Source organism: Sylvia atricapilla, chromosome 1 (assembly GCF_009819655.1).
Source record: "Sylvia atricapilla isolate bSylAtr1 chromosome 1, bSylAtr1.pri, whole genome shotgun sequence".
Classification (NCBI taxonomy): domain Eukaryota; kingdom Metazoa; phylum Chordata; class Aves; order Passeriformes; family Sylviidae; genus Sylvia; species Sylvia atricapilla.
In genome coordinates, this window is record NC_089140.1 from 107,008,290 (window position 1) to 107,034,964 (window position 26,675).

The 26,675-nt window shown below is 40.1% G+C and overlaps 1 protein-coding gene across 1 annotated transcript in view; it reads left to right on the forward strand.

Annotated features, from left to right (window-relative positions):
- Positions 1-26,675, forward strand: part of TAF4B (TATA-box binding protein associated factor 4b) — a 57,421-nt gene that overhangs the window by 19,678 nt on the left and 11,068 nt on the right. Inside the window, exons 9-13 of the mRNA XM_066330165.1 lie at positions 3,287-3,456; positions 6,178-6,308; positions 10,733-10,858; positions 11,814-11,870; positions 24,217-24,336. Of these exons, the coding sequence (XP_066186262.1) occupies positions 3,287-3,456; positions 6,178-6,308; positions 10,733-10,858; positions 11,814-11,870; positions 24,217-24,336 (604 nt within the window). The remainder of the gene's footprint in view (positions 1-3,286; positions 3,457-6,177; positions 6,309-10,732; positions 10,859-11,813; positions 11,871-24,216; positions 24,337-26,675) is intronic.

Genomic DNA, 26,675 nt, shown 5'->3' on the forward strand with positions numbered 1-26,675 from the left:
TTTATCTTCAAATATTTGGTTTGAATTTCTTGTGTTTAATAGAGTTGTTCTCCAAAGCATATGCAACTTTCTGGCTTGGCTGGAATTGTTCAGGCCTGGGTAGTTGTCAGGGATGGTGCAGTGAGGTTTGGGTTCAGTGTGTCTTTCTAGTCTTCCCTTTGACTCGTGGATAAAATGGAGTAAAGATAGTGGGATTCAGAAGACAAGTGCGGTCATCAAACACCAGAGGGTGCCACAGACTCACTTTTCAGGCAACAGGCAAATTCATAGATGTGAGGTGCATCTGCATTGCTTGGGCTTCTGTTGTAGTGGATATCCAGTACAAATCCCACAAAATCCCACAAAAAGTGGATATCCAGTCAAACCGGACTTCATGTGGTGTATCGCTCAGAACTCTTTGAGTTCTGTTTTCAGTCTTGTCCTAGTAAGCTTAAATCACTGGAGACTTATATCAGCTGAGTGAGTTTTTCCTGTTCATTTCTGAGTGTGACATGATCAAATGCAAAGAGCTTCAAAAGAAGTGGTGCAGAAAAGGGGCTTCATGGAGGGATTGCTGAAAGTCAAAGCAAGTCAATATCCATCAAACACCTTCATGTACTTTCTATAATATTTTAAATTTATCGCCTTAGTAGAATAATTTCTACAGCTTACTCAAAATACATGATACCTTACTTAAAATAATTGAAGTTTGTTTGAACAAAGAAAAGAATAGTAAAAAGTACGAACTTACCATGACTTCTGAAACTTCCATTAATCTTTATTGAGCATTTTTCTAAGGAAGTATAGTAATATAATTTCTTTGGGTTAAGTAAAATAAGTGCAACAGTGTTTTCATGTATTTTGTCAAAGCTAATGACTTGTTGGCTTAATGCAAACTTATGTCTCACAGTGAAAAAGTTAGAATTGGTACTGAAGACCAGTACTTATAAATATGTCTGCTTGCATATTAACTCTTGTATGCTTGTACACACTAGAGACACTGTATGGAAATAATCAAAAACTAGTAACCTGGTAAAGGCAGGTTATAGAGAAATCAAACTTCTCTATGTAGAAAAATGGATAGATGTACATTATAGAAGTTTATCTGTTCTTTGCTTGAGCATTTTGAGTATGTGGCCAGATTAAATGCAAAAATTATTTCCTGAAACTGCATGCTATGCAGTTGTACCTGGGATGCAAGCATCCTTCCTGGGATTCCATAAATAGTTCCACTGAGTAATGTTGGGTTCCAGCTTCAATAGCTTGTGGTGTGTGTTCCTGGTGCTGGTTGTGCTGATTTTGTCAACAGATCTTGGCAGTTGCTGTGCTTCAGTGGGATTCTTGTCTCTGCCATCAGCAAAGACTTCTCTGTAGTGGTCACTGAGAAGAGGAAACTGGAATGTACTTGTGAAGATCAGTTAGCACTCAATTATCATCCCATGAAGCTTCATTGACACGCCTGTTGAAAGTTCAGGGTCTCTGTTAGGCTGATAGAGCCCGAGTATACACATGGAGCTGCTCAGTTGCTGGTTGAGAAGGGGCAGGAGGAGGGAAGCTGTTCTGGCACTGTTGGTTTCAACTTTAAATTGTAGCTGTGGACATCGAACTGTCCTGACACTCCTGGGATTTAACACTTTTCTTAGCATGATGGATTTGGGGCACAAGTGTGGTTGGGAAGCCATTGTCTCTAGTTAGACATAAAGAGCTGCAGCTGGTTTGAGAATCTATTTGGTCTCCTTTTTCCTGAACTCACACACATAGGCACTGCTAGCAATGAGGCCACACAAACGGAAGGAGGAGTAGAAGAGGTCTGGATTCAAAGCTGGACTCCTTTTCTGGCCGGGTCTCTTGCTGGAAGTTTGCAGAAGAATTGTGCCACAGAAACAGACTGAAACCCAACGGAGAAAATAAATCTATAGTTAAAGAAAAATATCCTAACATTTTCTTCTGTCTTTTGAGTATGGCTTAATACTCAACTCCAACTCATGTTCTAATTACCTCTAGTCAGTCAAAGGATAGCCTCCAAGAAATATCATTTCACCTTAGAACGGCAAATTTCTTGGCTAACTTCTTGTTCAAAAGTTATTGAGGCCACAGTGTTTTCTGAAGGTGAGCTTTATCAAACCTTGCCGGAGAATACTTTCCAAGAGGGGGAAGTGTGTGCTAGTTTTGTTTTCTATGCTTTCCAAATAAAAAGACATCCAGATTGAGTGATTTTACTTATACTGTCCTAATACTGTGGATATCTGGTTTGGATTGGTCCTAAATCTCTGAAGCCGCTATTAGGGCCTTTGTCACATTGTGAAGTAAAAATGCTTTTTTTTTGATATTCTGAACTTATTTGGTGTTGGGAGTTCCCAAGCAATAAAAGACAAAACAGGGGGGAGAGGAAATATGCCAAGGTCTCTGAGCCCCCTAGACCGGCTCCACACCCCCCTGTCTGGGGCTCAAATTCCCTTCCTCAGGTCCCAGGCCATCCAAGGGAATGTCCTGAACTCCAACAATCTGGTAATAACTTGGTTTGTTTCACCGCCAAAGTAGCACAAACCATCTCTAAAAAAGCACATTAGGCTGAAGCACACAGGCAATTATAGCTAGTCTGAGTGATGTTCACCCTAAATATGCCAGATTTGAATTTTTATTTTCCAAAGCTGCTGCATGAGAATCCAGCTAATGCTGTTACCATCTAGAGCTCTGGCATGGTGCTTCAGAAGGACTGGCATCTTCCCTGCTGTGTTCATAAGAATGGTAGGACTGATCCAAAGTACAAGGTCTGGATTCATTCTAGTATTTTATCAAGGAGTGTTTGTATCCTATGTTTTAGGAGAACTTACTAAAGAAAACTGAAGATCAGGTCTGTGCTAATAAGCCTGTGCAAGATACACATCTTGGTTAAAAAATGGGCTGGTTTATAGTCCAAAGAGTCAACATTCAACTTCACTCCACGCTTGGTTCTACCTGATGAATTAGTTTTAGAAGAAATTTCAGGCTGCGGGAGTGGTGGTGCAGGGTTAGGATTTGTGGGAACTTTTAATCTGGGTTTAACTCAGTCCTAGGTTTCCAAGCTGGCTCAAAATTTCAGTTTCATATGAAGGATTTACATGCCTAGCAACTGAGGCATTAGCCAAATTAATGTTTCAGAGACAGTTTGCAGAAGTGTGAGAGATTTTAGGAGCTTCTTGTCCACACTCATGCTAAACATCTGTTGTATGTAGGATATGTGAATGTTGCTGTTTGTTGATAGTCAAGACTTTTTCTTTGTGTCTCTTCTGAACAAACCATAAAATGTTGGTCTCCTCTTTTGTAGAGATGAAGATGACCTGAATGATGTGACTTCTATGGCTGGGGTTAATCTCAGTGAGGAGAATGCCTGCATTTTGGCAACAAACTCTGAGCTCATTGGTACAGTGATTCACTCTTGCTCGGATGAACCATTTCTGTCTTCGGAAGCTCTTCAGAGTAAGATCTTGAACATAGGTGAGAACAAAGCACACATAGCAGATATGTATGGATGTAGTGTTTCCTTTCCTCTTTCCTCAGCCAACCTCCAATCTTTGAAGAAGGACCTGGAACTATTAAGACCTGCCATCTCAATTCATGTGTTTCTACCAAACAAAACTGAATTTTCACTTCCTTTTCCGGGAAACAACTGTCCTTTAAGGTTTTCTTTACACGGAAACAGTCAGAAGCACAACCAGAAAAAAGAAAGTGACACCACTTTTACATGTGAGAATTGAGCAACTTTCTTACTCTTAAGCCTAATGCAACACATGACAACCATAAAGGTGCTAATGTCAAAACACTTAAATGTGCTTTTCTATCTAGGCAGCTTCTAACTTGATGCATTACACTGACTTCCCTAACAGTTTTTGCATTCCTCAGCCTGTTCGGGTATATGTACTCTATTTACTAACATTAGGAAGACATTTCAAACTTCTATACACACGGAGCAGAGCTTTGTTTTTTACTCCCTCCATGGAAAAAAACTTCTATTTTATACAAAAGAGGTGTCAAAGCTGTTTGTCTCTATAGTGAATAATACTGTGGAATGTACACTGAATACCTCTGTTACATGAAGTTTCTAGTGTAGGCATCATTTCAGCTGTTACCTTCTGGGCAAAATATTAAGTGTTGCTTAGCAATGTTGTATTTATTATGTCAGAGCAGGGAGCATGCATTTGTGTGCACTGGCTGGTCCCACTGCTGTTGACAGCAAACTTGATGCATGTTGCTCAGCTCCTTGCTCGTGCCCTCTGCCCGGTACATGCTGTACTGGAACACTGAGTTTTACAGCTGAGCATCCAGGAAACCATGAATGTGCTGTCACAATTTTGTCACAGTGGCTTAAACACGTGTTCACAAAGTCTTTCTGTTTCCATACACGAGTCCAGAGTGGGCAGCTAGCCTGTGACAAGCGCGTAACCTGCAAGTGCTACCTGTGAGTTTGGTGCTCCTGCCCCGGTCAGCCAGATGTGTCATCTCCAGCTGTATGGGGCATAGTGAATGCTGGGTTACTAGTGGCAAAGGGAAAACACACATCAGACCTGGTGCCTAGAAGATATTTTCAAAATTCAGTAGAAGATTAATTAATCATTTGTAGGAAGCGAATGTAAGGAAAAAGAGCTCTGCAAAAACAGAGAGAGTATTTCTAGAATAATTTGCCGGTTGTGGGTATAAAAACAATTCACTGAAAGATGGAAAATAGAAGCCTAGCTGTTTCATAGCTAGAATGGTAGTTGTTCCAAATTAATAATAATAATAGTAGCAGTAATTTGTGTCATAAATGATCAATGCTTGTTTGCAAGGAAAGGAATGCTGCCATGCCTTTGAGTAGAGCAATTCAGAAAGTTAACATGTCTGCTTTTGAACTGAGCCATCTTTGGATTAAGAAATGTATGTGTCTGTGTGTGTGTGTGTAGGGAGGTCTTCAAGTTTGGGAGGATTTTATTTTGTCTTTAAATTGGTGTTTCAGTAGAGAGACTTCTCTGATAGTCTAGTGAGAAGCTGCAGAGGAAGTATTGAAAAGTACTTGAATGAAATGAGCTTTGTAGCCAGTTAAGTTACAGGCCAGTGCTTACAGATCAAATGGGAATGCTCTGATTGCATCTGGGAAAACATTCTAGGTTTTCCTTGTCTTGTGAGATTGTCATTCATTTTCAGTTACAGTAGCGAAAGCAAATGAAATAGGTGATTAGTTTTTTTACAGTGCGCTGTTTATCCATTCTTAACACTTCACTTGGCAGTAAATACTGAAATGGGTTTTGAAGGCACGCTGTATATTGCATCATAAAGTATTACAGCTGCTGTAAATGCAGTGTAGGGCAAGGAAAAGTGCTTCTGACAGGTACAACGTATGAGGCATGTGGAAGTGCTGCCTGCCGTGCCTACCAGGGAAAAGCCGCTGCCGCCCAGGTGTCTGGATGGAGCCGCGCTGAGTGATGGATGGTGTCAGCCACGGGAGGGCTTCTCCCTAGGCAGCCTGCAGCCACGGGAAGGTCACAGAGGTGATGCCCAGCTCTGGGTGCAGGGCCAGCACAGCCTTGCCTGGAGCTGTCACCAGCTTCGGCCGCAGCTGCTGAGATGCGGGGAATCAGCGGCAGCCTGAGAGAAAAGGTTGGAGGTGGTGGCAGGGTGACCCCGGCTGGGCTGGGATCCGTGCTGTCCGAGCGGCTGCCGTGGGTTGGCCGGGTCTGTCTGCCCCATCCTGGTCGGGCAAGGCAGTTTGGAGGGTCTCCTGTGCCTGGAGTGCGCCGCAAAACCCGTTCCTGCTCGTCAAATAAATGTCATGAGTTGTTAACAAGCATGGTGTCAAGCAGGGCAAAATGTAATTCTGTATTTTTTTAATTACTGGAATTAACAGAATATGGCACTAATTTCTACAGCTACCTCTTCTCCCCCTCCCTGAACATGAAGCTTGATTTGTGTTCTTATTAACTTTGTCCTATAAATGACCTTGCAAGGAGAGTGGTTCTGGAGGCTAAGTGAAACAATGTCTATATTTTCTGAAGCTCCAGGCTAAGTTTTATTAATGTAATGTCTAAGATCTTTGAAGTTGTGACTTTACCAGGAAAATCATAATCTCCAAACCTTTATTCATAATGGGTATGACTTCCAGGGGGAACAGAATACCTGCTGTGCTAATTATTTCAATTATCAGCTACTACTAAAACACGTAATGGATTTTCTCTGCTTCCACAGGTAAAAGGCATGACATTATGGAACTTAACTCTGATGTTGTGAACTTGATCTCCTGCGCTACACAGGAGAGATTACGAGGGCTCCTAGAAAAACTAACTGTAATTGCTCGGCACAGAGTATCAACCCACAAGGTAAAGGAAATCATTAGCAAGTTTTGCACAAAGTTTTCCTGCTTTGCAGCCTTGAAGGTAAACCTCTTCCAAGTGTGGGCACATCACAGGCAACATTTGCCTTCTCAGTATCTACCAAAGGCTGGTTTCAGCTCTGTCAAGCCCAGCATATTCCATTTGACTTGTTGGACAGGTGCTCTTAAAACCCAGCATAAGACTAAATGCATGTGTTTCTTCTCTTCCATAGCAGGGGTGGCTTTTATACAGGATCTCTTACATGGTAAATGGAAAGCTAACTTTGAATGCTCTTGATGGTGGGTTGATTTAGGCTTGTGTTTTCCTTATGTATTTACTGTTGGTGGAAATGCAGTCAATATTGGCTCAGTAAAAAGCCTTGGGAAACTGCATTGATTACTTTACTTTTAGAAAGTGCTCCATGAAGGCAGAGGCCCTTTTCATCTCAAGATTTTTTTTTCATCTTAAGTTTTTTTTATCTTCATTCAATATAAAGTATATTGTGTCCCAGTGAGCTAATATCCCTTAAGGTGCTTGTACGGTGCAAATGGGAGGTGATAATTTACTGGCCAAACCAGCTCTTTTTTTTTTTTTTTTTTTTTTTGTCATTCAGTAGCAAGATACTAATCCTTACTTCTTTCAAGTGAAGCTGTTTTAGAAAAAAAAAAGAAGTGAGAAGCAAATATATCTGTCAACTCTTGGCTTCCTGTTTGTTCAGGTTTGAGTTTTTTTACAAGAACTTTATACTTAATGAAATTTAACAAGAGCAACCAACTGATGGAATAGGAGTTATTTTTGTACTGAACAGTTTTTATGGGCTTTTCAGGACTGGAGCAGCAGTATTAAAGAGGAGCAACTATTTGGAAACTTCTCAGTATTTACGGTGTTGTCTGGAGCAGCTGGAGTGTTCTGTTCCTTGCCAGAAGAAGATGTAATAGAAAAGAAAATCAATACAGAACAAGTTGAGAGTTTTGTATGAAAAGACTTCAGAAATCTGCACATGTTGTTTGTTGTTTTCTCCAAAGTGGGAAGTACAATTGAGCTTGTGAGCAAAAGTGAGGAGGAAGTGAAGTCCTGAGTAACCAGCAGGACTTAGTGTCTCTCAGACACCAAGAACAGAAGGAAATGTTTTTTGGACTGTAGGCTGTATAGGACTGGCTTCTTTCTCATTGAACTAAAGCAATAGAGAAACAGGTTTTTGTCTGATTGAATTGCCAGAAGCAATGATAAGATTATAAGATTGCAATAAGCTGGCTTTCTTTTCCTCTTTTCTCAAAAGCAAAACAAACAAAAACATCAGAAGTAACAGGCACAGTAATCTTAGAGGCACAGATACCCTCTTTTGTTAGGAAGATGGTATTACTCAACAGAGGAGTGTCCTACAGGATTACCTTTGTGAGTAATGTTACTGTGAGAGATGCTGACAGGCTTTTAGAAATCTTAACTTCAAGAAGAGAGCACTGCAGAGTGCTGGAGTCCCGTTATGTATTAATATAGGTATTTATACAGTTCTGTATTCCACCTGCCCTGGTGCTTAACCCCTGTTCTCTTTTCCCTCATGTCTTTTGATTGGTACCCCTGCACAATGTGAGCTACATCTATGTCAGATAAATTCCCTGAGCCTTTCCAGGAGGGTTGGATGGTTGCTCCATAAGGCTCTGTTCTGGCCTATCTTCATTACAAAAAGACATTTAATACGGGTAGGTGTGGTAAAACCAGAGTAACTATTGTTAGGGTAGGAGTTGGTGTAAAGAGGCAGTAATTTATGGGATCATACTCAGGAAACTCTTTTCCCAGTTTACTGAGCTCATGCCCAGTAGCTTTCATCTGATAAATAGCACTGCAGAGAGAGTGAATTGGCAGGGCAAAAGCTTCATGCTATGCCATCATGTAGACTTGTCAACTTTTGTCCTTTTTTTGGTAAATTTAAGAAAAAAAATATAATTGGAAGTCACTGACTTAATTGGGATAAAACTATGATGATGGTCTCTTCATGTGAAGTAGGAATAGCCTTTCAGATGGTTGGGAGCTGCTCTCTGTGATGCAGCTCTCATTGCAGTGATCGTATAAAGCCTTTGAAAGACCATAAAGGGGAAGGGTTTTTATGTGGGTCCATTCCAGCATGAAACAGCTGCCATGCTCCTGTGGTTGGAGCCCCTGAGCTCACGGCTCCAAGAGGCATGGTGTGGTGCTGAGCTATAAATGATGCTCCATGAGAACATTTTCCCCTCCTGCAGTAGCACTGATATGCCGCAACACGAAACTGTGTCATCTGTAGGGCCACAGGATGTGGTGATAATGCTTCATTGTAACAGCATTGGCTACAAGTCATGAGCAGGGGTACAAGGTAATGTTTTCTGTCTCAGCAATTCCCTGCAAAATGACCACAGAGAAGTTTATTGAGTAGGACGAAATATAACTGCAGGTGTTCCTCTTTTAAAAATTCCTGAAATAAGCTATCTTAAAACAGGTGATGAGCTGAAATACTGTTATGGATGCACCTATTTCTTGTCTCATATAAGCCCCTGGTAGTGCACTGGGGAGCTTCTGGTTGAGAGACTTACATTGCTAGTTGACATAGGGTCATGGATTTGTCTTAAAATGTGTATATATCTGGCTATTCCAAAGCAAAACACTTCTAAACTTTGAAAAAAATAATCTTCTGGTACTACAGCTTTCTTCTTTGTCCTTTTAAAAGGATTGTGGCATGGTGGTGGATTATTATAAACTGCTGCTTCAAAACAAGTTGTACTGATGTACTGAGAGTGACTCAAAAATATGCTTTGTGGTGAGCACTTAAAAAAACACTTAAGTAGTGGCAGAAGAGAAGGGGAAAATGTTTGTTGGACTTTTTTGCAGAGCCACAGACGCTGTGGCTCTCTGGTGGCAGCATATGGCGTGTTTTGAGCCACAGTTAATATGGTGTCACAGGTAATATGTGACAATGAGGTGGCGTATTGAAAAGGACCAAACCTAATACCAGAAAAGTGATTGATTTCATGCTCTGACTCAGTTGTGAAAATTCAGATCAGGAGACAACAGTGCTTCACAAGAAAACTTTTACTTTCCTTTTGTCTTTTCATAGTGCACGACTGGGTGTGAGAAGAAGAGTCTTAGTAGTATCCTTGAAAACTAAAAATAGAGTAACTGAAGTCACTGATAATCCATATACTTAACATATAACCTTGCCGAAAATACAACAGTAAAATACCCTGTGATTTTTTTAGAATAGTTGTATGTCAGAGTTGTTTCATTAAATGTAAGGTTGGGGTAAGATAGAAGGAAGAGTTGCTGAAAGTACATAGTATGTTTGGCTGATAAAAGCCCCAGGATAAATTTCTGAGGAAAAAAACCCAAATTCACAGAGTAACAGAGAAAGAAGTCAACTGTAGGACATGCACTAAAAAGTGGTACAGACAGGTGGCACAAACATGCCTCGTCTAGAATGGGATCTTTGTCTTGTGTTGCCTAAATGCCCTCTGGCCAATGCATGGGCTCAAGAAGCCTGTCTTCGGATAAGCAGAGTAGTAAAACCAAGCTTTTCATTGCCAGTTGACCATGTTTTGGATCTTTCCTTTCTCTGCCTTTCTGAGCTAAAGTAAATGTCAACTCCGGCTCTCCAGTGGGGGCAAAAATAGAATGTAAAATAAACTACTGGTTGCTGTTCTTTAGACCAAAAGGACCTCAGCTCTGTTTCAATGCCTGTGTGTCCAGTGATTGATGGACTAATACTAATCATTAGTATTTGCTGGCCCAGCTTTGTACAGGTGGCTGGACCAGATGACTTCTCTAGGTTACCTTTCAACATAAACTATCCTGGGACTTGAAAGCATTCACTGAGGCAAAAATATGTATTCTTAAAGCCATAACAAACCATATATAATATATTTCTGATTCTTCACCTCTAAGATTCATTATAACTAGTTCCATATCGCCCCTCCAATAAATAAGACATCTTTTTGGAAATACCAGGTGATGCTTGTTTCAACTTCTGCATTAAATGGCTGAAACTAGAACATAAAGCGCTAGAAATTTAAAATGTCAAATTCTATTTTTTTCTCTTCAAAGGAGAAGATATATTACTCCCTGCTGCTTTATAGTTCCCTTTTTTAACTAACATGTTTACTGGATATAAAGTTGGTGATTTAAAACAAAATTTCAATTTTTAGTCTAAGGCTAGGGAAGACTTCTGTTATTATAGTCAGTATAGACTGGATGTTGTTAATGTCACTTCTTCAATAACCTCTTACTAGCCACAGAGGATTGGAAACAGGCTGCAGTGGAGAGGCGATGTATAAATGACTACCTACCACCTGAAGTCTTTCTAAAAACAGCCCACACTTTTCAGCTTTGCAAAATAATGTTCTTTTCAGATTGTTCCCACCAGGTTTATTAGCTCCTGGTTGTCTATAACAAACTTATTTTTTCAGGGGAGTGATAAGTACGTTGTATCTAGTGACACCAGAGCACAACTGAGATTTCTTGAGAAACTCGATCACCTAGAAAAGCAGAGAAAAGATGAAGAGGAACGTGAAATGTTGCTTCGAGCAGCCAAGGTAAGACTCTAGGTTTCCAAGGAAGTAGTCATGTCCTCTAGATTGGTGACCATCTTCAGGTTTCTTCTACTTCTGCTTTAAATATAGTAACTATTAACCCTGTCACTGAAAATCTATAATATTGACGACAATTGAGGCTATACAGGAAGGGATTTAACATATTTACGTTATTTTAAAAGTACACAAGATTTCTTTGAAATGTGTGGTGGGGTGAACTCCTCTTTTGAGATTATTGCTACTGGTCAAAATGAAGTGAAAATCTATAAATGTCCTTCCTGTATCTCTTTTGCCTCTGAAACAGAAGCCTGGGAAGGTCCACCACCCTTGCAGGTGTATTTGTTTTCTGTAGTCAAGTTCAGAGGGCTAGCCTTGGAGCTGGTGCCGCAGCATTCATGAACTGCACATGGAGCTCTTGCTAGTATAGAATAAGTTTCTTCTCTCTTCCCTCCACTAAAGAAAAGGGGAAAAAAAACCCAAACCTGCAACAGTAGATGTTTCTTCATCAGCTGTGACTTGACCATCTTCTGTTTATTCTTTTCTTTTGGTTTTGTTTCAAGCCAAATTCTGGAGCCTCTTGGGTGGAAACCTAATCTAGAGTTGAACAAACTGTGTTGTTCTTGCATGAATACAATTCCCTTTCTTTCCTATACTTCCTGTCCTTTTTAAGTGTCTGATGCTGACATGAACAACATCATGCCTAGACTGGACCTGACTGACAGTGTTAGCATCATTTTCAGCTTAATCTTGCCTCTGGCTAGAGCAGAGGCAGCCAGCCCAGATGAGGAGGGGTGTGCACGTATGTGGATGGAGGGGGATGGAAGCCAGTCTGGATTGAGGCATTCACCCCTGGAGCTAAATCTTTCAATCACCAGAGAAAACTGTCATTTATTAAATATTTAACAAATAGGATGGTGTTTGCAATTTCTATTCAGTCTTTTTCCTCTTCCTTTGGTAGAGCCGTTCCAATAAAGAAGATCCAGAGCAACTGCGGTTAAAGCAGAAAGCGAAAGAGGTAGGACTCTCCAGTTACCATGCTTGCCTTTGTGTGTTGAGAGAAGGTTGGCAGCCCTGTCCTGGCAATTAGGTCAGGGTTTATTTTGCTGCTGCATACCATTTGCAGAGGCCTTGGGGAAGGACAGGAACTGCCACAGGCAAGGGCAGTGCTTCAAATGAGGTCAATGAATTATGAGCTCTCTTTTTTTAACATTTTATTTTTGCAGTTTCAGTCCTGTCTCGAAACAGTCCTTTGTAAACTGCAGCAGTACACTTGGTAGGAATATAATGTGGGATTAGACAAAAAAAAAAAAAAAAAAAAAAAAGAAACTTTGAGATTTAGCATCTGGGACTGTACAATAGGCTACATTTTTCCAGGGTAATTGTTCGTTTTGTAAATCTGATACTGCTTATAATTCTTTGGCTGGGAGGCGGTACTGGGATTTAGTTTTAAATGGAAAATGCCTCTGGCTTTTAATTTTCTGGGCCCAGCAGTTTTCTGTTCTGGAATGGAGCCCTTGTTTCACACAGTTCATGTTTAGCTGCAGGGGTTTTAGTTTATAGCTTAGACTGGTTAAGCTTTTACTCCCAGAGGCCTCTGCATAGCAACTGTAGAAATCAACAAATAAGTTCATTTATGTCTGCAGCCTCCTCTCAGTAGCTGACTTTTTACATTTCCCAATATCCATTTCCTGACTTTTCTAGCCTGAGAGAAAAAAGCTCCACTAATTGGAGCTTATTTTAATTGAGCCTTAATATTGGATCTCACTGGAGTTGCCCCCAGAGCTACTGGGAACAGAATGAAATGAAAGTACCTAAGGTTGAAGATGTGTGTGCGTGTGTATGTGTGTGTGAAATTTTTCACTTGACCTACAGATTCTTGTCCCTGCTGAATAAATCATCAAGCCTGTTCACATTTCTGATTAAGGATCTGACAGCAGACGATAATAAAGACAATTGAGGTGTGAGACGTGTGATACAGAGCTGAAGAAATTGGTTTCTATAGTTACTTGACTGATTTCATGCAATTTTTAAGGATCTTTGTGCTAAATGAGAGTGATTTTCTGAGCAACCTTTTTCCTTAACTGTGCCTCTTGAACTATGAAATTTGTTGTTGCTTAACATTGCTGCACTTGGCTCCTAGGTGCCAGCAGCAGCAGCAGCAGGTTATTTATGAATGCTTTAAAGGCCCTTATTGTTTGGATTAATGTAGGGGCCCAGGCAAAACAAATGGAAATCCAGTAAAATAGTATTTGAATCAATGCTCTGGATTTGCAATGTAGTAGATAAAATTTGTTAAATGTGAGAGAAGAAACTTGCTTTACTATCTGTCTTTTAATTCTTTGTTTCTGCTTACCACTCTTTCTTCATTCCTAAAATTTGTGAGTACAAAGTTGCCCTGAAGCCCTTCCCAGTTTGCCTCTAGTGCCACCAGGATCAACAATCAGTGGGTGATGCTAATCTGTCTTGTTTTGTAGGTGACTTTACCTCTGCATCATCTGATTGTTTCTAGATGTACTTTCTTTTAATAAAGACTGCAAAGTAATTCATTTATGCAGCTTCTTTTCTCTCGTTTTCTGAACAATAATGTGTAAGATCATGAAAAATATTCTGTGGTTTGCATATTTAGAACACAAAGAAGATTGGGTTAGATTCATTGATATGTTTCATGAAATCTCTTTTAAAAAGTGATAGGCATAGTAGTATACAAAAAAAGGTGGCATAGTGATGTACAAAAAACAGAGCAGAGAAGGCATCTAAGTTTAGTGCTTGATGTTCTAATGTGTCTTGAGTTCCCCTCCTTCAGTGCATCTTGTCTTGTGCCAGACTAACACAACCTGCATCACTCTTTGTCCTGCGTGTTTCTCCATGCTGTGCTGCTCCCAGAGGGAGTCTCCAACTGCTTCACCAAAAGAAGAGGAGGCAGATGTGCTTCTTGGGGCAACACAGATCTTTGTGTTTGTATTCACTTGCCCTCTGTCCTGCTGCTTTCTTCTCCAGAGAATGAGGCAGCCAAAAGCTTCTCCAAGCTTCACATGGAGAATGGGGTTGCCCACCTTCTGTGCCAGTGGTGCTTTTTGATCTAAGACACCATCTTACGATTGAGTGGAAATGAGAGCAGCTGAAAAAAAATAGCGCTTTGCTGACAGTTTGGAGGAAACTGGTCAGCACACATTTGCATTGAAAAAATGCAAGCATGAATAGGATTGGAATAAGAGCAAAAGAAAAATCAACAAATATCCCAAGACTAAAACTGGTAACACAGAAGCATGGTGTACAGTGGGATGAAGGCTTGAAATGGCTTACCCTTGTCTGTCTGTCTTGTCATGTTGTGGTTATAGTCTGCTCCTAAGGAACCAAACTTGGAAACTTTGATACCTCTGTCAGCTGGAATCAGATCCTTTCCAGGTCACTCCAGTAGAGTATCTGCTGGAAAGCCTGATCTGATTGTCTGCTTATAGTTCTTTAAGAATTAATATGGACCTGCCTTCCTCAAAGCTGTCTTTCATATGTTGATGGTGACCCCCTGGGAGAGGGAAGAGGGTGTGGAGCAATGGCACTGTAGCATGTTCTAAGGCAAAGTTTCCCAAAACGCAGGGTGTACATCCTGACAATGAATACTTATAAATCCAGGATATGCTGTCATCCAGTAGCTGGAAGCAACATCTTAACATTGCTGGAAGTACATCCAGAGACTCTGCAGTGGATTCTTTTATCCAAAAGGCTATACATAATTGCTGTGACCTTTTCATCCTTTTTGCATGACCTATTGCCTCGAACTTCCCCTCTGCCAAGTCATTTCCTTTCCTATATTCTTAGCCTATGTAGCTTGCCGTGAATTAAGTCTGTATTTATTTCGCTCTTTCACCTGTTTCAGCAGATTTTAATACCTGTGGAAAGTGCACATTCCTTCTGAGACAGCTGCAAGGCTTGCCCCAAGCTGCTGCTTTGTGCACTCAAGAATTTTGTCCTTGCTCTCCTCACGGACCAGCTCTTTGTGCAGTGGCGTTCTGCAGTCTGGGTAAATTACCCCTGTTTTTCATTCTGCCTTATCTGCCTCTTCAAACTGAGAGGATGCAGTCTTCTCATTGTACCTGATGTTTGCACTATTAAACCATAAGTTTTGTAGGTGGTTTCTGCTATTTCCTGTTCTACTTTCTACAACGCTTCCAGTTACAAAGAAAATGTTTAGTCAGTGTGATTCTTATTGCTGTATTTATAGTTTATCTGTGGCTTCATCCCCTTTCCTGAAATGAGCTTTCCTAAATTGAGTAGGTGTAGGATTCTGGCAAATGTGCAAGCTAGCCATATGAACAGTTCATCCCAGAAGACCTGTAAAAATGTCAGTATTAAACAGTGTGTACCATAATTCTAAATATAAACTCTGATCCCTTAGAATCATTTAGGTTGGAAAAGACCTCTAAGATCATTGAGCCCAACTGTTAAGCCAGCACTGCCAAGTCTTGGACCATCACTAAACTGTGTCTCTATGTGCCACATCTAAATATTTTTTAAATCCTTCCAAGGATGGTGACTTAACTACTTCCTAGGACAGCCTGTTCAAACATTTGACAACCCTTTTGGTGAAGGAGTTTTCCCCAGTTTCTTTGTACTTCTGTCCATCTTCTTCAAAAGTGAGCGTGCTTTTGTAGTATGGCTTCAGGAAGCTTAAGGCTTAGCCTGGGCAAACCTTTCAGAATGTATCTGGGCAAGATAGCTGCTTGGGGTTGAGCAGGTGACCAGGTATTTTACTGAGAGCATCTTTGCTTATTTCCACCTTTATCCCTGCTCCTACCTTGTGTCTCCTTACGGCGTCTGTCAGTGCATAAAGGGCAGGGAGCAGCTGCATCTTGAGCTAGAGTAAGGAGTGTGTGGAGCAAGCACCTGATGGGCAGCAGACTTGCCTGCCCCATTCCTTGCTCTCTCAGTGGCTCTGTTCACTTGTGACTGCACAGATCTTCCCACTCCCTTGTCCCTGCCTGCTTGAAGCACTCGTGTGTTTTTTGACACAGATACAAGATGGCAGTAGATGAGATGCTGAGAAAATTCGATACCTTTACTATCAACTGACTGGGAGGAAAATGGCAAACCCTAGGGTTTTTGTAGAGACAAAACAACTCCTATAGAAAACACCAAAGAGCCACCATGATTCCAGTGCATTCTGGGCCTTACATAGAAATTGCTGAATTTTAGTTGTTCTGTAGTATCTTCTCAACAGTTACCATCTTTTTCTCCGGTTTCACATAACCTTCTAACTCCCTTATTTCCTCTCACATTCTCAGGTAACAAGTTACTGTAACTTGATTCTTTGCTGCTTGCCCTACCATCTCCAACTCACATTTTCAAGCTGTTGTTTGTTTTTTTCCTCTTGTGCTGATTCTCTGTCTAGTCTTCTGGACCCAGTGGTTCAAATTATTTAAGACCACTCTTGTGGTAGGGCAGAAGTTAACCATAACCTCTCGAAAAAGCAAGTACAGGATGCTGCAAGCAAAACAAGACCTCATTGTGATCAGTTGGCTTTTTTATGAGCCTTCAGTGGCACCCTAAGAACTTCTGCTTAATTTATATTATCTTTATTGTTCTGTAGTGTTTCCTACCTGCATCTGCATGTTCTGAAAAACAAAAAAAGCAAAATAATCAAAGAGACATAAATTTTATTAGCTGCAATGTAGTCTTACAAATTACAAAGGGCAATCATCAGAGATTTGGCATGTTCCAAGTCTTGTAGAAAGTCTGGAATAGAAATTCAACAACGTGTTAGATTATTAGGCAAGTTACAAAGTGAACCAAATGCCTGTTTGTGACTCCCATGTTGGTGTTTTGAAGGAATGTAAGGAAAGAGTAGCTGAGACTGCATTGAATACCCTAAAATATCTGTCTGAAAGATTATAACTATCTTTAGTGAAAAACAGCCCCTCCACAAAACTCATTAAGCGTGTTCTTAGATTTGCAAATAGCCTTTTTTCAGTTTGTTTGAGAGATGGAGAATGGACATATAACCAGTTGGAAATATGGCCTTAGATTAGAAATTTGCTAATAGAGGAAACTTTAGGGCTGAATGTACAGAAAGAGAATGATAATGAAGATTCAGAGGGTTTTCTGCCAAGAAGTGTTGGGTGGACTGAATGATGAGATAGAGAAACCTGCCTGCTGATGGTCATTGAACAGTCTTCTCCTAACTGGCAGCATCTGAAACAAAACTACTGAATGAGTTGCATTGGTGTGGGGTGCTGTAGTCTGTTCCTTGTTCTTGCAGTAAAATTAGCCTAAGCAGTGTCTGAAAGCACATAGAGAGCTTGATGCTGGATGCCAGACACCCAGGAACTTCCCTGGGCCTCCAAGTAAGGCAAGCTGATGGGACTGCACAGGAGAAATCATGCTCCAAGTGTCCTAGAAAACCCAGAAAAGTATCAATAATGGTTAAGCAAACCAAAAAACTGGTAAAAGGAAATACATACTCCAAAACATAGGAAATTCTTACCGAGAGTGCACAAAATAAGGAGTCAGGAAGTCACTGTGCCCTGGATTTTTCCTTGTGTGGAGTTAATTATGTATTAGGAAATGTCAATTCAAAATAATATTTTTTCCTCCTCCTCCTATCGGTAGATTACTTTGTGGCTATCCTGGAAAAATATTCTGCTGTTCTCCAAATCATTTTATTGCACCCTTTTATACAGACAAAGCACTGGTCTTGGGGCACACAGCCATGGTAGGGCCTATTCTGCCACTGAAGCAGGTATGTGGGATATTAACCTGAAAGAAATCTACAGTATTACAGCTTTATTACAAGTCAGGACTGCATTTCAAACCAGTGCATGCTATTCTGCCTTTCTGCTGTTAAATCTAAATTACAACAGAGGGAAAAGTCAGTGGAAACTAATTGTATGGCTAATTAAAACAGTTTGAAAGGAAGCAATTGCAAGAAGAGAAATTGCATTATAGGCAAGAGGAGAGGATGGTAAATGTTTAAATATGCAGCCTCCAAGTGTCAGTTTTCCTCAGAGAATGTCCCCCATATGAGAAGCCTGCTATTCAGCTGCATTCAACCTGTAGGGCAGAAAATTTTGTATAGGAAAGGTGGAGGCTGGAGGCAGTAATGCTCATTGAGCTTTATGACAACCAGTGTGAGAGGCTTGGGATTGAAAGCAGATTTTAAGGTTTATTTTTCATTTTCTTCTCAAGTTCCTTAAAATGCTTAAAGGGAATGTGAAAAAAATTGCAGTTCTTTCTTCCAAAGACAATGAAGAGAGAAGTGACTGAGAGCAGTAGACAACTTTCAAAGCACTAAACAGAGGACATAATGAAACCCAGTGAAACCTTGCTTGGAAAAGCTGGTCAAAAAGAGAGAATGGATACAAAAAAGAGAAAAATAATTTCAGTGGGATAAGTGGACCCACTTAAAAGGTACCTCAGAATTTAGTTCTTTAAAAATACACAGGAAAGAACAATAAAAGGCTCAGATAGGTCCTGAGGTTTCTCTTTCACAGATGTGAGCTAGAAAAAGGTAGACATTGAAATTTGGTCACAGTTTCTTTGACTTACTTTGAATTTTACTATTTGTTAATTTATTGTTTAGATTCTTTATTGTTGAAGCTGATAGGATTGGGAGCTTCTGTCTCTTTTGTATGTCTATATTCCTTTCTTTTTTTTCCCCCTGCAAGTCTTATACAAATTCTTGTTCATCTACTTTAGTGCTTTTATTACTCCTGATGTACTTATTGCTAGATAGCACACATAACCCTTAGGCATACATTAAGTTGTCTTCAGCCTTCCCTGGTTTTCTTTCCTGCCAGTTTTTCTGTTAGTTTAAATATTTATTTAATCTATCCTATACTCTATCTGCCTGTAATGTCATATGTGGAGACATCCCCACGTTTTACTTAATATTAAAGCCAGTATCTTGTACATACATTTTAAAGTCTTTCTCTTATATTAATTATAACCAAGTCCAGAATTGTGATGTTCAGCCACATCTGTCTTGCCAGCATTTCTTCTGAGCTCATTTACATTAGTGAGGCTATATTTTTTGTTATTGCATTGCTAAGACAATTTTTTCATTTTTTTTTCCAGGCATAAGTTCTTAACTCTTCTTAATTCAAATGAAGAGAGATACCTTTTCTCTGCTCCTCAGATTTGTTTTCTAGTACTTTGTATATTGAAGTGCCTGCAGAAGCAGACAGTGGTATGAATTTCTCTTGCCAGCACGATGCTTGCATGTCATACTGGACAAGGGCTGCCTGTCTGGCTTTTCTTTTTCTTCCTCAGTCCTGTTACTGCTCTATGAGCTCTGGCTAAGACAGGTGATCTCATCTCTACCTGTAGAAAACCTTCCCTAGTAAAACCATTTTTTTGAGGATCTAGAGAGTAAATGTTTCATGCACTTTGCCTTCTATGAAAGCTTATACCAAATACTTGAATCCTGTGCTGCTGCATATTTTATGACCAGACACAGAGGCTTTCATTTACTGCTTTTCTAAGGTCTACTTGAATTCAGTTAGATAATACTCTGCTTTTTCCCCACCACCTTTGATAACACAGCTACCTCTTCTGTACACATCATGGATTATCTGCTGTAAATTAGTTGACTTTGTTTGTAGCATTGTATACTTTTCATCAGTTGTTTTTAAGGGATTCTTCTTCTTTGAGGAAAGCCTCAGATCTGCCTAACTTGCATTATTGAGGCTCTGATCACGTACTCTGATCACATTATCACATACTTCGTAACCAAAAGAGTTTAAAACCGATGTGGAGTATTACTTTAAGTAAAAGTTTCAGCATCTCATAGCTGAAGTACTTCTTGTCTCCTTACACAACTTGAAATTTATTTTTTAATAATAAAGTCCCTCAAAAATGTCGTTGGTGTAATAGTAAAAGTAGATTTTGCGTATTTTCTGAAATGTGGGGTATGAGATGTAAATGGGAGAATTTCTGTGAAAGGAAAAGAAATATTTTTCTCAGAGGATTGAGTGAAGAACAGAGAGGTCAATTTTAAAACCTTTCATTTTGTGTGATTACAGCCATGCTGCAAATGCCATTTCACTATAAGGGAGGACTTTAAAACATACCTTATTTCCTGATTTCTGCTGCAGGTCAGATTAACTAAAATGGTTATTGTGTCACCCTAGAGATTCCTACTTGCTGCAAGACCAGACTTTAAACCCTATTTTTATTATTAAAAAGGCCAGCAGCAACAAAGACTATTTTACGAGTTCTGAGACATTTTCATAGCAATTTGATCTCTATACTCAGGTTTTTAGAACTCTTTGTACTGCAATTCTTAGCATATGTGAAATCCAGAAAGTGGGGGGAAAAGAAGCATGAACATTCATTTGCCACTTGCCTGGAATGCACCCCCTCTTAATGCCCTTCTTGGGGAAGGAATTTTGAATAGAGCACATGTTGGATTCTTCTGTTGTGATGGAAGAGCAGCATCTTTCAGCAGGTGAAGGAGGTCAGATTGAGGGGCAGCATGTTAGTTTGGAGGTCTGATGTCTGGTGCAGCTTCCCCCTGCTCCTCTGGAATTGCCATCACACACTTCTGTCTGCAAAGAAAAAGATTTATCTGTTGTCAAGATGAGTATGATGATATGACTTCACCTGGGTGTGACAGTTCTCTTTGTATCCTATCACACTCAAAGACACCAATGACAATGCTGAAGGGGAAACCATGCAGCCTGTCTATGTTACATTTAAGTAAAGTGTATGCACTACTTTTACTGTCCCTTACTGCAGTGATCTTTCTTTCCCAACTTACATGCTACAAAACTAGCTGTTAAAGAAAGATTTGACTCCTCACAGTCACCTCTTGCTCTTACCGAATCTTTCATTTAGGAAAATCTGGCAGTAGTTAGCCACCCAGTATCCTTGGCTTCTGTTGACATTATCTGCCTGTCTTTTCCTTATCCTGTGCTTTTAACGGCTCACACAATGTTTAGACACTTAATCTGCAATTTTTAATGGAACAAAACTTGATGAAAAGATGATTTTGCTGGCTTCAGCAGGGTAATTTGGATGCCTGCCCACATTGCTTAATGGGGATCTGTTGAGTCCATTATAGAAATTGAGTGTATAAATTCATTTGTCTTAATTATGTTCTCAGAAAAATCCCTCATATGTGTAGAATGCAACAAGACTATATTTTTTTTCTTTTGCTCCAAACCTCTGGTGAGATTCTGTATCGTTTGAAAAATCCTTTAACTAGCTAAGAGGTGGAAAATGTATTGGAGAGAGCAGATGTTGGTAATGACGTGTGATTCCAGCATTGTCTTGGGAACTGCTCGGTCGATGATACATCAATTCTGTTTCTAGAAAGCACATCTTTTTTATACAGTCCCCCAGGTGTCATCCTCTCCTTTGTTACCTCTGCCAGCACTGCCCTCCAGCAGCATTGCTTCCTCTTGCAGTGTGTCTGTGCCAGCAGCATGCTTGGTCCACTTGCCTTTCATGGGGTAAATAAATGGCGATGGTGCCAAGGCACTGCTGAGTCCTCAACCAGAGCAGCATCCTGACGTTCCACCATGAGAACCTCAATCCACCCAGTCCCCTCCACCCCATGCTGATACCAAAACCTCTTGGTATTTATTTCAAAGCTCTGCCTTTTGTCCTTACGCTTGACCATGGCTGCCCATCAACAACAGCTGTAAAAAGGAGAGAGGGGCTTATATCAATGCTGCTTCAAGACAGAGGTGTTCAGCAGCCACACGTTTTTGACAAGTCTAACTGCAGTAAAGCTGGTTGGTGTGTGTCTTGTAGGGTTGAGGGAGAAGGAGGATGTTTTCCAATGATTCTCAGGGATGGAAGCACATGGTTAGACTAGCAAAGGCTTTTGGTTTGTTTTGCTTTGTCTTAAGTTTAATAGTCTTAAAAGTCATTTTACTTTGAGTGTAATGGTGCCTAAATTTAAGCACATCATCTTTTCCCTTCTGGTTTTCTTTTTCACTGGAGCAGTTAGGAGTTTAATCTTTCCCCAGAGGGGTGCTGTGTGCATGGCATGTTGCAATACCCCTTCTCATGGCAAGAAGGCTGTGGTGTACGTGTGACCATTGTGAAGGAGTGCTTTACTTTTGCAGGGATGCTCCATAGCTGCCTGTAAGGAGGGGTGGCTCCAGGTGTTGGAGGCCTGGGTGGCTGAGGCTGGAAGTCAGCACCTGCCTCTGCCAAAAAATCTCAGCATTTTATTGCTGAGATTTAATGCTTATTCTAAGCATTTTATTGCTCCAGCTTAAGTAGTTTCTAAGCCTCGATCTTTCACAGTTTGCAAAGTTTCAAATTTTTTATTTATTTTTGCTTTCTCTGATTGATGGTGATGATGGTGGTGATTATCACCATCTCTGATTGGCTGGAGTATATTACTGAATATAAAGATACGAGATTCAGTGTATATATGAGATTAAAGAAAAGTTTAACTTAAACATTTTATGCTAGTAGGTTGCCTGGAGTTGACCTCAGACAATTGCAAAATACTACTAGTTTGAAAGTTTATAGTCTGTAAAGTATTCTTGAAAGCAGTCCTGTGTATTTGGATAAAAACAAGCTGACTGAACTGAGTGAATTTTGATAAATAAGGTGTTAATTGTGTACACTGCACACAAAAGCAAGAATAGTGTGTCTGGTAAGTGAATGATGGTATCTAGCATTAAAGAAGTACTACTGTGTGAAGAAGTACTACTACAGTAAAAGCCTACATAGGGTGATCAAAGATGACTTGCAAATCATGCTGTTTTCAAAACTGAAACATACAAACCCCAAAAAAACTATTCTCAACATATTTGTTAAAATCTTGCTTTCCCTGATTCCTGCTGAAAAACCATGATCAGTTTGAGTCTTCAAGGGAACATTGCCCTTCTAGGAATCTTACCTTGAAATATTGTTTTTATTTAAATAGCTTAGTTGCTGCAGTATTTGATGTGAAGCTGCCACCGTCACTATATATGAAGTAAAATAAAGCTTGTAACAACACCCACTCAGAAACCACCTAGCCAAAAGCTCTCTTCCCAAAACATTCTCTCTGAAACCCAAAGTCATTCTTTGTTGTGGATTCATCTTTAAGTGGTGGCAAGTAGGGGACTTACATCATGTAGGTGATGCAAGCTCATTTATCTGTTATCTGCTGCATTTCTCCTCTCCAAGTGGGATCTCTGGGAGCTGAAAAGCAAGCAAAATCATAGAGTGTTGCAAGCTTGGTAAAGCAGATATCTGTATTGACTGGGTGAGGAAGTCCAGTTAATTCATTTGGTTTATGATGGGGGAGAGGAGAAGATTTGGGTGCTTTCCTACCCATGGTATCGTTGTACTTTAGTTTTTTTAAGATGTGCACACACATCCATGCAGAGAATCCATTTCATCTGAGCAATCTTAAAAGTCCTGGGAATGGGGAGGATGTGGGCTACAGAGCTGTACTAGTTGCAGGTCAGATCCTCCCAGGACTGACATCAAACAAGAGGTTTATGTTTGGAACGCCTTCCTTTTCCAAATGCTCCAAACTGGACAGCTGGTGGATCTGGAAGCAGTGTGGTTGTGTTAGCAAGGTGGCTGATCGAAGACAGTCAGCAGACTTGACTGGGTTGAGCTCCAGAGCAGCTGGCATTGATAATTATTGAATAGAATGTATCTATGTACATTCTAATACAAGAATAAGACTTTTTTTTTTTTTTTTCATTTTAATCCTCTTTACTGTGGGTTTCTATCCCATCCCAAGTTTACCTAACCCAGGTGAAAGTTGTTTCTAATGATTTCTTAGTGTCCAGCAGTTTTTGAGGTGAGGGAAAATAAGCATGCGGGGTATCTCTGACTTGCTTCAGATGTTCCTGAACATTCAAATAGGTACTGGGAAGAGAAAGACTAGCAGTCAACTGGCAGCATCCTGTTAAATTGGGTAGTACAATGTTTCACAATGGCAATATTAAGTGCTGGGTTCAGGTGATAGAGGAAATTTGGTATCTTGCTTGTGCAGTCAGGAATTGAGATTTTGAAATAAGAATAAACCCAGGTCACATAACCTGGTACATTTACTTTTTAATACTAAACCATCTTCATAAACCAGTTCAGACCAACTGTTAACCAAACTGTTTCTGTAAACCAAAACCAACAAACCTTATGAGGTAAGGAAGCAGCTGCAAGGCTCTTGCTAAGGCTGCATTGATACCAGTGTGGTCTCCATAAAAGGTGTTATTTCCACAGTGCTTCCATAGGGCTCCAAGCATGACTGAGTACTGAAATTTGTAAAAAGTGACCAGAAAAAGTGGAAAGATATTGTGAAAGCCATTGTTTCTGTGGGAGCTACAGAGTTGTCAGAAACTGCTATGAAAAGAACCTTTAACATAATGTGTATCATAATTAACGTAAATGTTTTCTTTTTAAATTAGATGCAACAGTTGGAATTAGCACAGATGCAACAGAGAGAAGCCAACCTCACAGCTTTGGCAGCCATTGGACCAAGGAAGAAAAGACCATTGGATTCATCAAGCATTGCATCTGGGCTGGAGGTACAGGCATGGCTTGCAATGTCTTGCGTAGTGTTACATCTTCATACTGAATTACATTTATCTTTCCCTGTGAGGAGAAGTGAGAATTCTCTCACACAAAATGGTTTGTTGCATTCTGTAAGGAACTGAGTTTGTGTGTTAGGTGCCTGAAAGGATTGCTTCTGGTAGATTTGATGGGTGTGTGTAATTGTCTGTTAAAGACTGTGCATAAGAGCGCTGTGTGTAAAGGACTGAATGAAATGATGACTCAGAAATTCCCATCTATGGTGGAGGGGTAACCAAGCTGTGGTGGCCTTACACAGTTGTCATGGCCCCTCAGTTGAACTCACAGTGCCTGGTTTGGATGGCTTTTGAAATGGCTCTTAATTTGACTGTGGACATTTAGCCATGCACAATGCATAGGGAGTGTTCTCTGATATTCTGTGAGTTCATCTTGGCTAGGTTCTCCCAAAAAGCAATAAATAAGTCAGTAAAGCTAGACCATTCACTTCTTGCAATGAGCCAGATCGTCTTCTGTAGCTCATGTTGAATATTGAAAGTGCTTTTAACAAATCTTTTCTGAGCAAATCTTTAATGTGCTGAAGAGTAATTGTTCCTGGTATCTGGGAAGCTTTTGTGGTTGCAGAAGTCCTTTCTGAGGACACTGACAACCTACTTCTGTTAAAGGTCATCATCTTTGCTGGAAATGGGAGAAATTTGTGTTACTGCCAGTTTTGCCCCTCTACCACAAAGCCTCAGTATTGCTTAAGTGAAAGGCTGGTTGGCCTGACATAATCACAATGAGTAGGAGCCTGGACAGGAACTCTTGTGTGGAGGCAGTGGTGGTAAAGTGGTCGTTTCTGATGAACTTTAAGTCTTTTTCATTTCTGGTGTCTGGGAAGCTTAAATAGATGGTAGAATTGAAAACAACTGTCATTTCTGCATAGTGGAGTCTGGGAGGACCTTGTCCTCAGTTATTTGGAATGTAGCTGAGACAATGGTGGCATCTGTCCTGTAGTTTTTTCTTCATCTGGGCTATGACAAGAGGCCTCACTAAGCAGGTGAGATAGTCATGTTTCACTGAATTTTTAACTTACTTTTTCCCTGACATGGATACAGAATTAGGTCTTTGAATACTCCCTGTTAACCACAAGTGAAGGGAAGCGATCTGTCTCTAAACAAGCTGCAGAAAGCAGTGTTCACAGCTTTTGAGCAGCTTTTCTTCTCTTCTTTGAAGTTTTTTAATGCACTTTCACATGAAGCTAAATGTATGTTGTTTTTTTTTTTTTAATAATACCACTGGAAAAACTTGAAAAAATCAGTCTAGCACATGAACAGTTTTCCCCATCCTTTTCTCACCTTCCCCCAAGCTTCTATCAGGTAACTATTCCTGTTCTTCGTAGTGGTTTTCTGTAATTATTGCCGGATTTGTTTCTGAATATTTAACAAGTCTGCCTGCTAAGTACTTTCCAGTTATTTCTCATCATCTGTGGTATGTCTGCTTTATTAAAAGCTTCATGAGATTATGCCAAGGCGAGACAGATAACAGTGTTGCTGTTGAAAGCTGGTGATCCATTATTTACTTTGCCACTTTAAAAGAATGTGGACGTGACACTCCTAAAACTGACCATAAACCTTGATAACATTCCATTGTCACAAATTTACCTGCTGTATTTTAAGCAGCTTCTCATATACGTTGCCATACTAGACTAATTTGTAAGGGCAGTAGGTGAAACTAATTGTGACTGTGAAACTATTTTTGTTTCTTGCATGCAAGCTTGCATTCCAAAGCCTAGTTCTTAGGCTTCGTGCTACTGACAAGCATTTCTCTGCAGACCTTTTTTTTTTTTTTCTATTTTGTGGAATTATGCAGGATAGCAATCCTTGAGAAGGATGTTTAGATTTAAATGTTTTCAGGTGTCCCAATATATCTGAGCAAGATTTATAAAAGGCTTAAGACTTCTCAGGTAGAATTAAGCATGGTTTTGACAAACACGCTCTAGTTCAAGAAGCAGAACATTTGTAAGACATTCATGATAACATGGCAAAACATCCTGAGCAGTAAACAACATTCCATTCTTCAGAGATGAAAGGAGGCCTTTGAAACTGAAAGCAAGTACAATATGGCCTTAGGCTGATACACATTTGGGCATCTTTAAAGTCATCTTTTTGGGCAACCTGTCTGAGAATAATTTAAACAGGCAGGATGTGCTTTCTCATTTCAAATTGCAAATACTGACAAAATACAGACAGCTTTACTCTCAAATAATCTTAAATGTGAAATGGCAAGTAAGTCTGAGCATAATACTCCTGTGACTTATTATTATTATTATTATTATTATTACTACTACTACTACTAT